General features: G+C 46.1%; 1 protein-coding gene across 1 annotated transcript in view; it reads right to left on the bottom strand.

Annotated features, from left to right (window-relative positions):
* The window catches only part of LOC139545482 (hemicentin-1-like), a 79,054-nt gene that overhangs the window by 12,339 nt on the left and 52,869 nt on the right, over nucleotides 1-13,846 (bottom strand). Inside the window, exons 36-66 of the mRNA XM_071353295.1 lie at nucleotides 13,631-13,818; nucleotides 13,225-13,321; nucleotides 12,892-13,053; nucleotides 12,647-12,760; nucleotides 12,350-12,534; nucleotides 12,116-12,197; nucleotides 11,865-11,996; nucleotides 11,577-11,720; nucleotides 11,261-11,420; nucleotides 11,038-11,162; nucleotides 10,740-10,923; nucleotides 10,524-10,621; nucleotides 10,159-10,428; nucleotides 9,838-10,031; nucleotides 9,654-9,735; nucleotides 9,423-9,553; nucleotides 9,168-9,309; nucleotides 7,054-7,198; nucleotides 6,808-6,935; nucleotides 6,448-6,604; nucleotides 6,221-6,342; nucleotides 5,962-6,126; nucleotides 5,745-5,852; nucleotides 5,468-5,602; nucleotides 5,220-5,354; nucleotides 4,824-5,093; nucleotides 4,503-4,693; nucleotides 4,204-4,417; nucleotides 3,952-4,086; nucleotides 3,642-3,832; nucleotides 2,775-2,856 (exon numbers count right to left, since the gene is read on the bottom strand). Of these exons, the coding sequence (XP_071209396.1) occupies nucleotides 2,775-2,856; nucleotides 3,642-3,832; nucleotides 3,952-4,086; nucleotides 4,204-4,417; nucleotides 4,503-4,693; nucleotides 4,824-5,093; nucleotides 5,220-5,354; nucleotides 5,468-5,602; nucleotides 5,745-5,852; nucleotides 5,962-6,126; nucleotides 6,221-6,342; nucleotides 6,448-6,604; nucleotides 6,808-6,935; nucleotides 7,054-7,198; nucleotides 9,168-9,309; nucleotides 9,423-9,553; nucleotides 9,654-9,735; nucleotides 9,838-10,031; nucleotides 10,159-10,428; nucleotides 10,524-10,621; nucleotides 10,740-10,923; nucleotides 11,038-11,162; nucleotides 11,261-11,420; nucleotides 11,577-11,720; nucleotides 11,865-11,996; nucleotides 12,116-12,197; nucleotides 12,350-12,534; nucleotides 12,647-12,760; nucleotides 12,892-13,053; nucleotides 13,225-13,321; nucleotides 13,631-13,818 (4,668 nt within the window). The remainder of the gene's footprint in view (nucleotides 1-2,774; nucleotides 2,857-3,641; nucleotides 3,833-3,951; nucleotides 4,087-4,203; nucleotides 4,418-4,502; nucleotides 4,694-4,823; nucleotides 5,094-5,219; nucleotides 5,355-5,467; nucleotides 5,603-5,744; nucleotides 5,853-5,961; nucleotides 6,127-6,220; nucleotides 6,343-6,447; nucleotides 6,605-6,807; nucleotides 6,936-7,053; nucleotides 7,199-9,167; nucleotides 9,310-9,422; nucleotides 9,554-9,653; nucleotides 9,736-9,837; nucleotides 10,032-10,158; nucleotides 10,429-10,523; nucleotides 10,622-10,739; nucleotides 10,924-11,037; nucleotides 11,163-11,260; nucleotides 11,421-11,576; nucleotides 11,721-11,864; nucleotides 11,997-12,115; nucleotides 12,198-12,349; nucleotides 12,535-12,646; nucleotides 12,761-12,891; nucleotides 13,054-13,224; nucleotides 13,322-13,630; nucleotides 13,819-13,846) is intronic.

Genomic DNA, 13,846 nt, shown 5'->3' on the forward strand with positions numbered 1-13,846 from the left:
AACAGTCTTGTCGATATTTAAATGCAGGCAACAATTTGTAATCCATTTAGAAACATGTACCGTAGTGTCAGTTAACTTGTTAACAACTAGTTTTCTAGTTTTTGAGTGTACATACATAACTGTATTGTCTGCATACATCTGCATGTTAACTTGTGGGCAAGCAATTGGGAGATCATTTATATAGATGGTAAACAGAAGGGGGCCTAATATTGACCCTTGTGGGACCCCAATGTTATAGTAAAGAGAGTCCGACTGAGTGTCCCCCAAACGAACCCTTTGACTTCTGTTTGTCAGATAGGAATACATCCAACTAATAACTTCAGTGGACACATTAAGGGAGGATAGTTTGGATAGGAGGACCTCATGATTCACAGTATCAAAGGCCTTTTTAAGATCCAAAAAGACTGTGCTGACTTCACCACCTACGTCCAGTTTAGATTTAATGCACTCCAGAAAATAGCAATTGGCTGTTTCGGTAGAATGGTTAGTTCTGAATCCAAATGTAATTTGATGTATGGAGTTGCCCTGAATGAGGTGATCAGTCAGATGATCAGCCACTCATCTTTCAGCTACTTTTGATAGCACTGGAAGAATGCTTGTAGGTGGGTAATTTTCCATCAGTGTTGGGTCACCAGATTTTAAACAGGTATCACTGCAGCAGACTTCCAAGCATTGGGGAAAAACCCATATTTGATGGACAGATTAACTAGATGTACAATAGGGGCAATCAGAGAATATTTGTGTCTCTTCAGGAATACATTGTCTAGACCAAATACATATTCTGTTCTAGAGCTCCTGAAAAGACAATAATACTGTCCACTGCTGATGCTGAGATTTCAGTAATTGTGAATATTGGTTTATTATTATCTATGGGAGTGAGAACTGGGGTCATGGTTGAAAATCTTTGAGCCAGTTCCCTGACAGTCTTGAATTAGAATCCCATTAACCTTTAATTCAGAATGGGTTTTTTTCAGCTCCTCTCCCTGTTAGTTTGTTGAAATTTTCCCAAATCACGTTTTCATTTATTTTTACTTCATTGATCACTCTAAGAAAGAACTCTGCTTTTGCTTTTTTTATAATCCTTATCACCTTATTTCTCAGTGCTGTAAATATATGTCTGCCATCATTCTGACCAGGCTTCAGTGCTTTTTTCAAGGAAAGATCCCGTTCTCTCATCTGCCTCCAGAGGTCCTCGTTGAGCCATGGTAGAGAGGCTTTCCTTGGCTTAACGTGACATTTCCATGTCAGAGGTCCTCATTGAGCCATGGTAGAGAGGCTTTCCTTGGCTTAACGTGACATTTCCAAGTCAGAGGTCCTCGTTGAGCCATGGTAGAGAGGCTTTCCTTGGCTTAACGTGACATTTCCAAGTCAGAGGTCCTCGTTGAGCCATGGTAGAGAGGCTTTCCTTGGCTTAACGTAACATTTCCAAGTCAGAGGTCCTCGTTGAGCCATGGTAGAGAGGCTTTCCTTGGCTTAACGTAACATTTCCAAGTAAAAGAGGTATCCACTTTATCAATGGCTGACAGAAATGTTCTGTATCCAGACTCTGGATTGCTTAACATATCAGACCAGTCAATTTGACTTTGACTCTGCTCACTTTTCGGGATATCTTTATCTTACTGTTGCACATTAATATGGTTCATAAATCTATTTTTAGTGATCTTTCTAACCACCAATGTAACATTGTGGTCAGATATGCCAGTTAGTAAGTCAGTGGACTTAGTTATTCGATCAGATCTGTTAGTAAACACCAGATGAATTGAGTATGAGATGACTGTGTTACTCTGGTTGGACCTTGTATTATTTGAGTCAGGTTGAAATAGTCTGTGATCTCTGAGTTTTTTCCAGTTTATATTGAAATTGCGCATGAAGATGATGTCCTTAATATGATCACATTCTTTGAGCATGGCATTTAGATGGTCATAAAACAAGATATCAGATGTTGGTGGTCGATATAATCCAATAATAGTGAGAGAAGTATGAGGGGAGAGGAAGACATTCAGCCCCATACATTCAAGGTCATTGACATGTTTCCATATGATACGATTACATTTAAAGTTATCTTTCATGTACAAAAGCAATCCACCCCCTATGCCCTCTCCCCTGTCCTTCCTGAATATGGAATATCCAGGGACACTAAAGGTAGAAATAGGAGAAGATTTCTTCAGACATTTCTCAGAGAAACAGAACAAATCAAGATTAGAGTCATTCAATAAATGTTCTACGAATATTCAGATGACCTCCCAATATTCCTCTAGGCTTGGAACGAGGGTCCCAGAGGATTTAAGCCTGGTTAACGTTTTGAAAAGGTTTCATGGTACAATGTTTTCTAATACCTGCGTTAAGGATACTGAGTTTCTGTCTCGAAGGTGGCTTTTGTTTGGGACATGTATCAAGAGTTGGCATTAAAATGTTATTATCTGCAGACTGCTCATTCTCTTGAAAAGCCATGTTACCGACAGAGGTTATGGTTACATACACAGAATGTCCTTCTCTGACCCAGATATTATAGACTACTCAAATGTAGATTATTTCAATCATTCATGTTCCACCATTCAGTCTGGATGGCTAATTAGGGGGACTTTACTCCACTTCTCCCAGAATTACATCCTCCATATCAGCCTTTTTGTCTGCAGGTGACCTAACTCCAGACTCTGATGGGGAGCTTGGTACCCTGGGCCGCTTGGGTGTATGTTGATTCCGGATTGTTTGAATGAAGGCCAGCATTTGGAAATAGAGGTTGTGTGACTGTGTTCATGCTCCACATCACTCACTCTGTACTTTGAGAGAAATGGTCCTCTCAGCGACTCCAGCCTCACTCTCAGCCACACACTGGTACTCCCCTGCATCTTCTCTCTGACACAGATATACATGTTAGGGCATAAACACGTTATCATCGTTCTTCTGAAATATGAGGGTTGATATGCTGTTCAGGACCCTCATCCTGTCACTCTTCCAAATAACAATGTCATTTAGTGACATTTCTCCAGTGGTAAACATATTTGCCTTACATTCCACGGAGTGCTTTTATAATTTTTATGTTATTTCAGATATTTAATGGAACTTTCATCCCTCATTGAGGCATTTAAAAGCTGACATTTTCTAAAAGGGAATTTAAGTTTTTTCCATTAGCTTGTTTGCAGTAAGTGTCATTATGACACCAGAGAGAGAGGAAGTATCACATTAGAGCACTCTGTAGGAAGGGGAACCATTTGTCTTTGAGAGAGTTTTAGCTGCAGGGCGTACAATTACAGCATCAATTACAGAGTTAAAAAAGTTAACAAAATTATAGACACAGAACACAACAGTGAGAGCCTGGGAACATCAATTTCTGAGCTCCCTCTTTCCCTCTCTAGCTAATACTGTTGGCTTTTTAGAATGAGCTCACTACAATCTGACTGGCCAGACTGGCACACTGCAGTTAGGTCACACAATGTTCCATGACTCAGGACTGCAAATGGAGTGCAGATTGACTGCAGTCAGTGGTCCATCCTCTCACTCTCATTTCTTGTGTAAGCCTACTTTCTTTTTGTTTTTATAGGCATTTTTTACTCTCAAGATATGAACTCTCAAATTAAACTAACACTGGATAAATAGATTTCTGAGGGAGACTGATAGGACAGGTGGAGGGTTGTGTTTACCGTGATGCTGTAGATGGCCAAGGAGCCATTATGGAGAGGTTGCAGGCGAAGGGAGCGGAGAAGGGGTCTGCCGTCATGGACCCAGCGGAGGACCGGACTGGGGTCTCCATGGACAGGACAGTCCAGCATGGCAGTGCCACTCTGGGACACAGTCTGAGAGGTGTGGGCCTCTCCCTTCAACACCGGTGGTTCTAAGGAGACATGACCATAACACATCCATTACGAACAGTGTACCCCTACCAAGGAATATAAAACAATACTAATACAAATAGAAATAGTCTTAAGGTCATGAGGTGTTGAAAGTACTCACCTCTGATGCGGACAAATGAGAGTGCTCTGATGGTGCCCACACTGTTCTCTGCTAGGCACACATAGGTTCCTGCATCCCTCAAGGTCACATTCTCTATTACCAAGGAGCTTCTGCCTGCCTCGTCCACACTGGAAACTGAGAGAGAGAGACATGTTTGGAGTAATCAAGATGATTACTACTATTACTATATACAGTACCTACGACTACATCATAACGATCAGAACATGGAGCCAGTGGAGGGCAGTGGTGTACCTGGATAGGGGCTGTTGTTAGCGGTCCAGGAGATGACAGGGGTAGGGGTGCCCTGGGCGTGGCAAGACAAGCTAAGACTTTGACCTTTGTTCATGGTCACGTCAGCAGGTAACTCCTTGAAGGCGGGTCTGATGTTGACGGACAGGCGGGTGTCCTGTCTCACAGCGCCTGCTGTGTTGGTGGCCACACAGGTGAACACACCACCATCATCTGGCTACAAGGGCAAAAACGTTGATCAGTGACCTTCACCTGAACCACCTTCATTATAACGCAATGTAAAACAGAAATGTATCTCTGACCTCTGCCCTCTCAATGATCAGCTCTCCTGATCGCAACACGGTGAATTTGCCAGGCAGGCTGGGAACAATGTTACCATCCTTCTTCCATGACACCCTGGGCTCTGGTGAACCCTGAGCCGCACAGGGCAACAAGGCCTGGAAGCCCTGGATGACGGACAACTCCGGCTGACCAACAGGAATCATGGGCGGGACTAGAAGAAAGACAGAGTCAGTTTATTACTGGCAGATCAGTAACTCTGTTCCATGAGACACTGTTATTCCTAATGTCAGGTTAAATCAAGGTTAAACCTAAGTGTCATATTGACCTCATATCACACTCACTCATTATGACAAGCCTCATGTCATGGCTGGCCCTGCCAGCAAGGTTTTTGGCTGAGCAGGTGTACAGGCCAGCATCACTGCGTTGTGTGGCTGCGATCCTCAGGGTGCCATTGGCAAAGAGCTGTACGTGTGCCCCCTCTGTGAGGGGCCTGCGCTCCCTTTGCCAGGACACCTCCGGCTGGGGCTGTCCGTCTGCCAAACACTCCAGGCTCACTGGCTGGCCCAGGACTGCTGTGTACTCCTCACGAGGAACTCTCAGCACTGGGGGAACTGGAGCAACATGAAGACACATAGTACCTTTCACTATTGAGGCCCACACATTCATCTAAGTATCAACAAGTGTCTCCATGCTGTTTGAACAACATGTCTGTGCTCTGTAGAAATGTAGTGTGTTACCTTGCAGTACTAGACGTGTCCTTCCTATTGCTGTGCCAGCTTCATTCTGTGCCAGACACTGGTAGGTGCCCGCATCACCCAGAGTGACCCGAGAGAACGTCAGAGCTCCGTTTGAGAGGAGAGCCAGTTTGTGACCTGAAGAGCCATGGAAGGAAGACATCCCTATTGAGAAACAGCAGACTATAAATGACTATTGTGTTATATAATGGCTTGATTTCTTATCAAGTGTCCAAAGAGGGCACTCTCACCAGCTGATATGGGAACACCCTCTCGTTGCCAGGTGATGGAGGGTCGAGGGAAACCCTGCACCTCGCAAGGCAGAACCGTCCCATGATGCAACACTACTTGTACTTCCTCTGTCATAGGCCTGATCTCCGGGGGCTCTGAGTGGGAGAGGGCAAACCCATTAACATGGTTTATCACACACAGATTATTCAACTGTAAAATGAAGACATAAGAGAGTTACAAAGCAAAAACATGAACCATTACTTTATAACCTTAACAACAATCCCCCTGAGGACCCACCTTGCACTGTGAGAGTGATGTGTTTGTGCGTCACTCCTGCAGGGTTCCGGGCAGAGCAAGTGTACCTCCCTGCATGACTGGGGGTAGCAGCTGTGATCTCCAGAACTCCTGGATCCAAAGAGTACAGTAACACAACAATGAACACCAAAGTACTAACATGACAGGATCACTGATGGCAACAGCACCATGTTACCCTCTGAGCAGCAAGTGTACCTACCTGTGGGCAGGACCCGGTAACTCCCTCCCCGGGAGCCCAGCTTGGCTCCACTCTTGGTCCAGCTGACAGTGGGCTCTGGGATGCCCTGTGCATGGCATGGCAGCACCACAGGGGCCATTTTGATAGCAGTGACTGTTGTAATGTCATCTTCAATGGTTGGAGCGACTGAGGGACAGAGAGAAATCTCAGTCTGTTCTGCTGTATGTGAGATGAAAGGGCAGTCTACAAACGTCTGAGTAGGACCTCAAAGCAACAATACCTTGTAGGATGACCTCAATGACCTGGCGCTCCTCTCCAACCTCATTGGCTGCTGTGCATTCAAAGTATCCCTCATCCTGATTGGATGGAGAGGAAATTGTCAGAGATCCAGAGGAGAGTAACCTTAAAAAAAAAAAAAAGTTAAAGGCAATACTTCAGAATGAATCCATTTGGATTATGTCCATTGTGTTATAATTCACACAGGAGAGGTCCTTCTTCTTCATTTACTTGTATGTGCCAGGCTGCTGGTTGGGGTCTAGTGGAGTACCGTTCCTCTTCCAGGTGACTTTAGGGGCCGGTATACCTGTGGTCTCACAGCTCAGTACGGCTCTCACCCCTGTGGTCACCGTCACATTGAAAGGACCAGGGCTGATCGAGGGACCCACTACAGGGACACAACATGGAGTCATAAGGAATGACATACAGATATGTATGGCATACAAACACATTTGACTGTAAGGCACTGACTGTAATGCAGTGGCTGAAAATCACTCTGGATAATGTCTACTAAATGTCCTAAATGTTCATGTAAAAACGTAAATATACCGTGTTATGGTGTGATTCTGTAATTCTCTGAGTTGTATTTACCTAACACACGTAAGTCCATCCCACTGTGATCTGATCCGGCCTGATTGGACACGGTGCAGTAGTAGCGGCCAGCGTCACTCAGCTGAACAGCCTTTACTCGCAGAGAGCCTTCAGACAGCATGGTGTACCTGGGACACACGCAATCAATCAGCTAACTGGACTATCTACCCATCTGTATAAAGACAGTATCCCAACAACCTCTATAGCCTAAGTTAAGTGGCTGGAACAAAAGCAGTAAGTCCTTACTTGTTATTGTCAGGATCTATAGGGATGCCATTTTTCCTCCACATGACCCTAGGTGAGGTTTCCCCCTCTACTTCACAGGGCAGGACTGCATCCTGCCTGATATGTGCAGTGACCTCAGAGCTGCTCTCTCTGATGACTGGTGGCACTGAGGCGAAAAATAAAAGAAAACACACGTTCAAATGGATGAAGGTTTAATCTGATGAGTCCAAATTTGAGATTTTTGGTTCCAACCGGCGTGTCTTTGTGAGACGCAGAGTAGGTGAACGGATGATCTCTGCATGTGTGGCTCCCAACCTGAAGCATGGAGGAGGAGGTGTGAGGGTGCTTTGCTGGCAACACTGTCTGTGATTTATTTAGAATTCAAGGCACACTTAACCAGCATGGCTACCACAGCATTCTGGAACGATACGCCATCCCATCCCATCTGGTTTGCGCTAAGTGGGACTATCATTTGTTTTTCAACAGGACAATGACCCAACACACCTCCAGGCTGTGTAAGGGCTATTTGACCAAGAAGGAGAGTGATGGAGAGCTGCATCAGATGACCTGGCCTCCACAATCACCCAACCTCAACCCAATTGAGATGGTTTGGGATGAGTTGGACCGCAGAGTGAAGGAAAAGCAGCCAACAAGTGCTCAGCATATGTGGGAACTCCTTCAAGACTGTAGGAAAAGCATTCCAGGCGAAGCTGGTTGAGAGAATGCCAAGAGTGAGCTTGTGTGGCCTACCACTTCGCGGCTGAGTCGTTGTTGCTTCAAGACATTTTCACTTCACAATAACAGCACTTACAGTTGATCGGGGCAGCACTAGCAGCAGGGCAAAAATAGTTGGAAACTGATTTGTTGGAAAAGTGGCATCCTATGATGGTGCCACATTAAAAGTCACTGAACTCTTCAGTAAGGCCATTCTACTGCCAATGTTTGTCTACGGAGATTGCATATACTGTATATACACATATATATTAATTATACTGAAAAAATATATAAACGCAAAATGTAAAGTGTTGGTCCTATGTTTCATGAGCTGAAATAAAAGATCCCAGAAATGTTCCATATGCACAAAAAAGCTTATTTCTCTCAAAGTTTGTGCAGAAATTTGTTTACATCCTTGTTAGTGAGCATTTCTCCCTTGCCAAGATAATCCATCCACCTGAAAGGTATGGCATATCAAGAAGAGGATGAAACAGCATGATCATTACACAGGTGCACCTTATGCTGGGGACAATAAAAGGCCACTCTAAAATGTGCACTCTTGTCACACAACACAATGCCACAGATGTGTCAAGGTTTGAGAGAGCGTGCAATTGGCATGCTGACTGCAGTAATGTCCACCAGAGCTGTTGACAGAGAATTTAATGTTCATTACTCTACCATAAGCCATATGTCCAACCGGCCTCACAACCGCATACCACGTGTAAGGTTTGCAGATGTCAACGTTGTGAACAGAGTGCCCCATAGTGCCGGTGGGGTTATGGTATTGGCAGGCATAAGCTACGAACATTGAACACAATTGCATTTTATCGATGGCAATTTAAATGCACAGAGATACCGTGACGAGGTCCTGAGGCCCATTGTTGTGCCATTCATCCGACGCCATCCCCTCATGTTTCATGGCCCCATGTCGCAAGGATCTCTACACAATTCCTGGAAGCTGAAAATGTCCCAGTTCCTCCATAGCCTGCATACTCACAAGACATGTCACCCATTGAGCATGTTTGGGATGCCCTGGATCGACTTGTAAAACAGTGTGTTCCAGTTCCCGCCAATATCCAGCAACTTCACACAGCCATTGAAATGAAGTGGGACAACATTCCACAGGCCACAATCAACATCCTGGAGATGTGTCACGCTGCATGAGGCAAATGGTGATCACACCAGATACTGACTGGTTTTCTGATCCATGCCCCTAAACATTTTTTTAAGTATCTGTGACCAGTCATGTGAAATCCATAGATTAGGGCCTAATGAATTTATTTAAATTGACTGATTTCCCTATGAACTGTAACTCAGTAAAATCTTTGAAATTGTTCCATGTTGCGTTTATATTTTTGTTCAATGTAAATTAAATTCACCGAATGCATGATCCCAATCCTCTGTTTAACTCATCAACTCACAGAGGATCTCCACAGTGAAGAAAAGGCTGGTGCTTCCGGCCATGTTGGTGACCACACAGCTGTACTGGCCACTGTCCTGAGGCCTAACATTCTGGATCTCCAGGTACTGACCCCCGGCAAGCCTCTGGATGCGACCCCCCAGCTGGAACCAGGAGAGAAAGGGAGAGAGAGACAGAAACAGAAACAGAGACAGAGTCAATAAAATTATATAACACCATGTATTTTGATTCCTGCCACCCTGACGTCCAGTCTGACCTGTAGTCTCACGTCGTCCTTGTACCATTCTATGTCAGGTGCAAGGTCAGCCTGGCACTCCATAGTCAGGTGTCCTTTGGCTGGGACTGACAACAATCTGACATCATCAGAGCCAAGAAGAGTTGGGGGAACTGGAACAGGGAGACACAACCGTTGATAATCAGAATCAGACAAGTACCTTGTCATCTTTTGGCAGGACCAACAAGTATGGCTAGTAAACGCATGTATCACCTTGAACCCGGACCCAGTGGTTCTTTCCATCCTCGCCCGCTGGGCTGGTAGCCAGACAGGTATAAAGACCTGCATCCTCTACCTAACAACCGAGATATCACTGGTTATTATCTGGTGTTTATCATAATTCAGCAATAAGGTCTGAATGTCAACTAAATGCTGTGTCATTGGGTTTGTGACTCACCTGCACTTGGGTAATCCTAAGAAAGTGTCCATCCTCCTGCACTATCTCACTATCTCCCTGTAAGGGGCGCCCATCCTTGATCCAGCTGAGGGTAGGAGGAGGGATGCCCTCGGCAGTACACTCCAGCTCCAGAGCAGTGTTCACAGCTACCATCAATTCTTCTGGAGAACTGGAGATGGAGATCTTTGGAGGCTCTGTATCGGACAAAACGACACCATTGTTAAAACACAAAATAAATACTAACATGACTAACATGACAACATGATATTTGTTTGTAGGTTATGTTTGGGTGAATGGAGAATGTTTGTTCTGTCTGCTCACCCAACACAGTGAGGTTGAAGCTCTTGGTGCTGCTGCCAGCCTGGTTGCTGGCGACACAGCTGTAGAGGCCTCTGTCAGAGAGCCCCACATCAGGCAGCTGCAGCCGTGTCTCCTGGCCGTCCAACAGCAGGTTACGGTGCAGGGACAGGGGCTGGCCGTCCTTCAGCCAGGTCAGGGAGGGAGGAGGGACACCCCGTGCCTCACAGGTCAGTGTCACCAAGGATCCCCGCACCACTGTGACTGACTCTACAGGCTCCACACCTGGAGGCACTGACACAGAGACAGATACACAGATATCAGTACACACATATACAGCTCCTTCAGATCAGTAGTGTACGCATCAAAAGGAGATGGGGAGTTAGTACCTTGAACCTGTACGTCAAAGTTGAGCTCGGCGAGGCCAGCGCGACTGCGTGCCACACATGTATATATCCCAGAGTCTGCCAGCTGCACTGGAGAAATCCTACACACACACAGGGCATGTACACAGCTCCAACACACTTTCTAAAACATTATCCTTCATTAAGGCATTTTTGTGAGAGACGAACCAAACTTGACATTTGACATGTGTAGAACCTTACCTAAGTACAGCGTCTGCTGAGAGAAGGCGGGTACGGGGAGACAGGAGCAGGGAGCGTCCATTTCTCAGCCAGCTGATCTGAGGTGGAGGGTTTCCCGCTGCTTGGCACTCCAGTGTCACCACACTATCCTGGGTGGTCTGCACCTCTCTGGGGGCGCTAGTCTCGCCCGAGATAGAAGGGGGTACTGAGGGGCATTACAAAATCATTGTTACCTAGAATCTAAAAAACTTCTGGGAAGATCAGTACCAATTAAGTTAGGACATATTTTTGATCAACAGGTAGATAAAAGACAACAGACCCAGTACAAAGAGGGTGTAGATCTTGTTCTCCTGGCCAGCAGCGCTGACAGCCAGACAGGTGTACGTCCCAGAGTCCTCAGGCCTGAGCCGTAGCAGGGTTAGAGTGCTCCCATCAGGGGCTATGCTGTAACACAGGAGACAAGCATATCAGTGATTACTAAGAGCATAACACTGGTACACAGACCTAGGCTGGAGTCTGCACTGTAAGCAAGACGGACTCACTCTATTTTTTGGGGGTCTGAATCTTCCAGAGTGGCGCCGTTCTTCAGCCAGCTGAGGTGGGGTGCAGGTGTCCCTGTCACTCTGCACTCAAGAGTCAGATCATCGCCCACTGGGGCACTCAGGTCAGACGAGTGGCCAGAGTCCAGGATCGTGGGCGACACTGAAACAAAAGGTCAGCAATATGACTCACAGCACTGACTCAAAGTGGAACAGAGGCCATGCAGAAGGTTGGGATTCTCTTACAAAATGTGATTCTCTTGGGTTTAATCTAATTTTCAAAGGTGGGAGATTGTGTAGTGGACAGCCTGTAGCCTACCTTGCACTGTGAGAGTGTAATCCTTCTGAGTCTGTCCCTCCCTGTTCTTGGCCACACAGGTGTAGGTCCCAGCGTGAGAGAGGGTGAGAGGACCCAGCTCCAGTCTGTTGCCTCGTACCGACCACTGCCACTGCAGACTGCTCTCTGGGCAGGAAAAAAGCACACCGAGGTCAGCCTAAACCAACAGCTGGAGGTCTCATTCATTCAATAGCATTAATACAAGTGTCAAAATGTGATCTTGTTAAAACTGAATTTTCACAGTTCATTTATGAAACTTCCCCCTCTTACCAATAGGGTTGCCATCCTTCAGCCAGGTGATGCTAGGTACTGGGACCCCTGTAGCTTCACACAACAAGGTGACATGCGAGCCCAGGTTTTGAGTGAGAGACTCATGAAGAGGCCCATCCAGGACAGGGGGAACTGAGGAGAGGAACATCATAGAGAGAATGAGATTCATGATACTGTGACATCTGATATTCCACTATTACCACATGTAAGAAACAGATCTAATTGGAAGGTACATGGGAGGCAAGTCTCACCATGGACAGTCAAGCGGAAGGTCCTGTCCACCTGTCCAGCCACATTGGACACCTTGCAGGTGTAGATTCCACCATCAGCCATCTATGGACCATGAACCATAGATAGTGTGAAACAGAACAACAGTGTTTCACTTTGATACTTAAAACAGGGTTAATCTCATGCCCTCAGTTATCAGTGCTAATGCTTGAGACAGTTAGAGTAGCACAAACTGAAGGTGATGACAGTGTGTTTACCTGCACTCCCATGATCTCCAGTGTCTGCTGGTCCACCTTCAGTCCATTCCCAGCTGCCAGCTGTAGCCCGTTCCTGTACCATGTGACCTCAGGCTCCGGGATCCCCCGAGCCTCACAGCGCAGAGTGACAGACGAGCCCATCTGAGGGGTCACGACCCCTGACTCAGAGTCAAGCGTGGGCAGGACTGCAAACCACAGCAGGAATAAAATAGTAATTGTAAATCCTATTCCAGATATTGTAGTAGGTGAAGTGTGACACTGATGAGGGCAGCACAATACTAGCGTAGTGTTTCTCACCATAAACACTGAGTAGGATGCTCTTCTGGTCCTGGCCTGCTGAGTTGGTGGCAGTGCACACGTACTGTCCTGCATCCTCTAGTCTGGCCCGGGGAAGCTGCAGCATCTGACCTCCTACAGTACAGACAATACATAGATTACAATGCATAGTTTATGTACAGTGATTTCATCAGACATTTGAGTACACTGGGAGTTATGAAGCGTGCTATGGGCTCTGGGCAATGTGTTTAGGAGCTAGCTCTGACCGGGCAGGATGTGGATTCCCATGCTGAACTGGAGGATCTGTCCATCTCTGGTCCATGTGATCTCTGGAGGAGGGTACGCCTGGACATCACACAGCAGGGACACCATGTGACCCTGGATCACACTCACCTCCTCCTCCCTGCCAGCCACCATCCTTGGGGGAACTGGAGAGGAACAGGAATCAACCATCACATGTCACATACATTCACAATAACACACATTCACAATAACACACACACATTCACAGGAAACCAGAAAGTACCCCTGTCCTTCCTGTGTGAATTGAAATAATCCTCTCAATGTGGTATTTGAATGACATTTATATTCCATCTGACCTTGCACTGTTAGACTGAAGAGCTTTTCCACTGCTCCAACCTTGTTTTCAGCCACACAAAGGTAGCCAGCCATGTCTGATACCTGCACACTGAGGACCTGAAAGACAGAATAACACTATAGACCTACACCTCTTTAAAAAAAACATGTTTATATATTTTCAAAAACTCAGTGCTACAATAAAAATAAACATCAAATCAATAAAAACACACAGTACAGCACATAAAGACACAAAAGGCCACAAACGATCACGTGACAGAGGTCCCTCTATTGCATTATAATATATTAGTGACACCAGCAGAGGAGGGGGGGAGGCAGGGAGGCGTTGACGTTCAACCAAGTGAAGTTCTGACACTGTAATATGCAGTGCATTGCTTTGTTCCAACCATGTCATAATGGGATTCTGACCTGTAGTTGTCTCCCGTCCTTACTGATGCTGTGGTGTTGTCCGGAGTGCAGTGGTGTGCCGTCCCTCAGCCAGGAGATTGCTGGTGCTGGATGACCCGTCACGTCACAGTGGAGAGCCACTGTACTGTTCACTACCGCCCCTATCTCCTGCATGAACTCATCCAACTGGCCAGTTATCACTGGGGGAACTGGGCAAACAGGACGTCAACATAGAGA

This window comes from Salvelinus alpinus, chromosome 19 (assembly GCF_045679555.1).
Source record: "Salvelinus alpinus chromosome 19, SLU_Salpinus.1, whole genome shotgun sequence".
In the NCBI taxonomy this organism is placed as follows: Eukaryota; Metazoa; Chordata; class Actinopteri; order Salmoniformes; family Salmonidae; genus Salvelinus; species Salvelinus alpinus.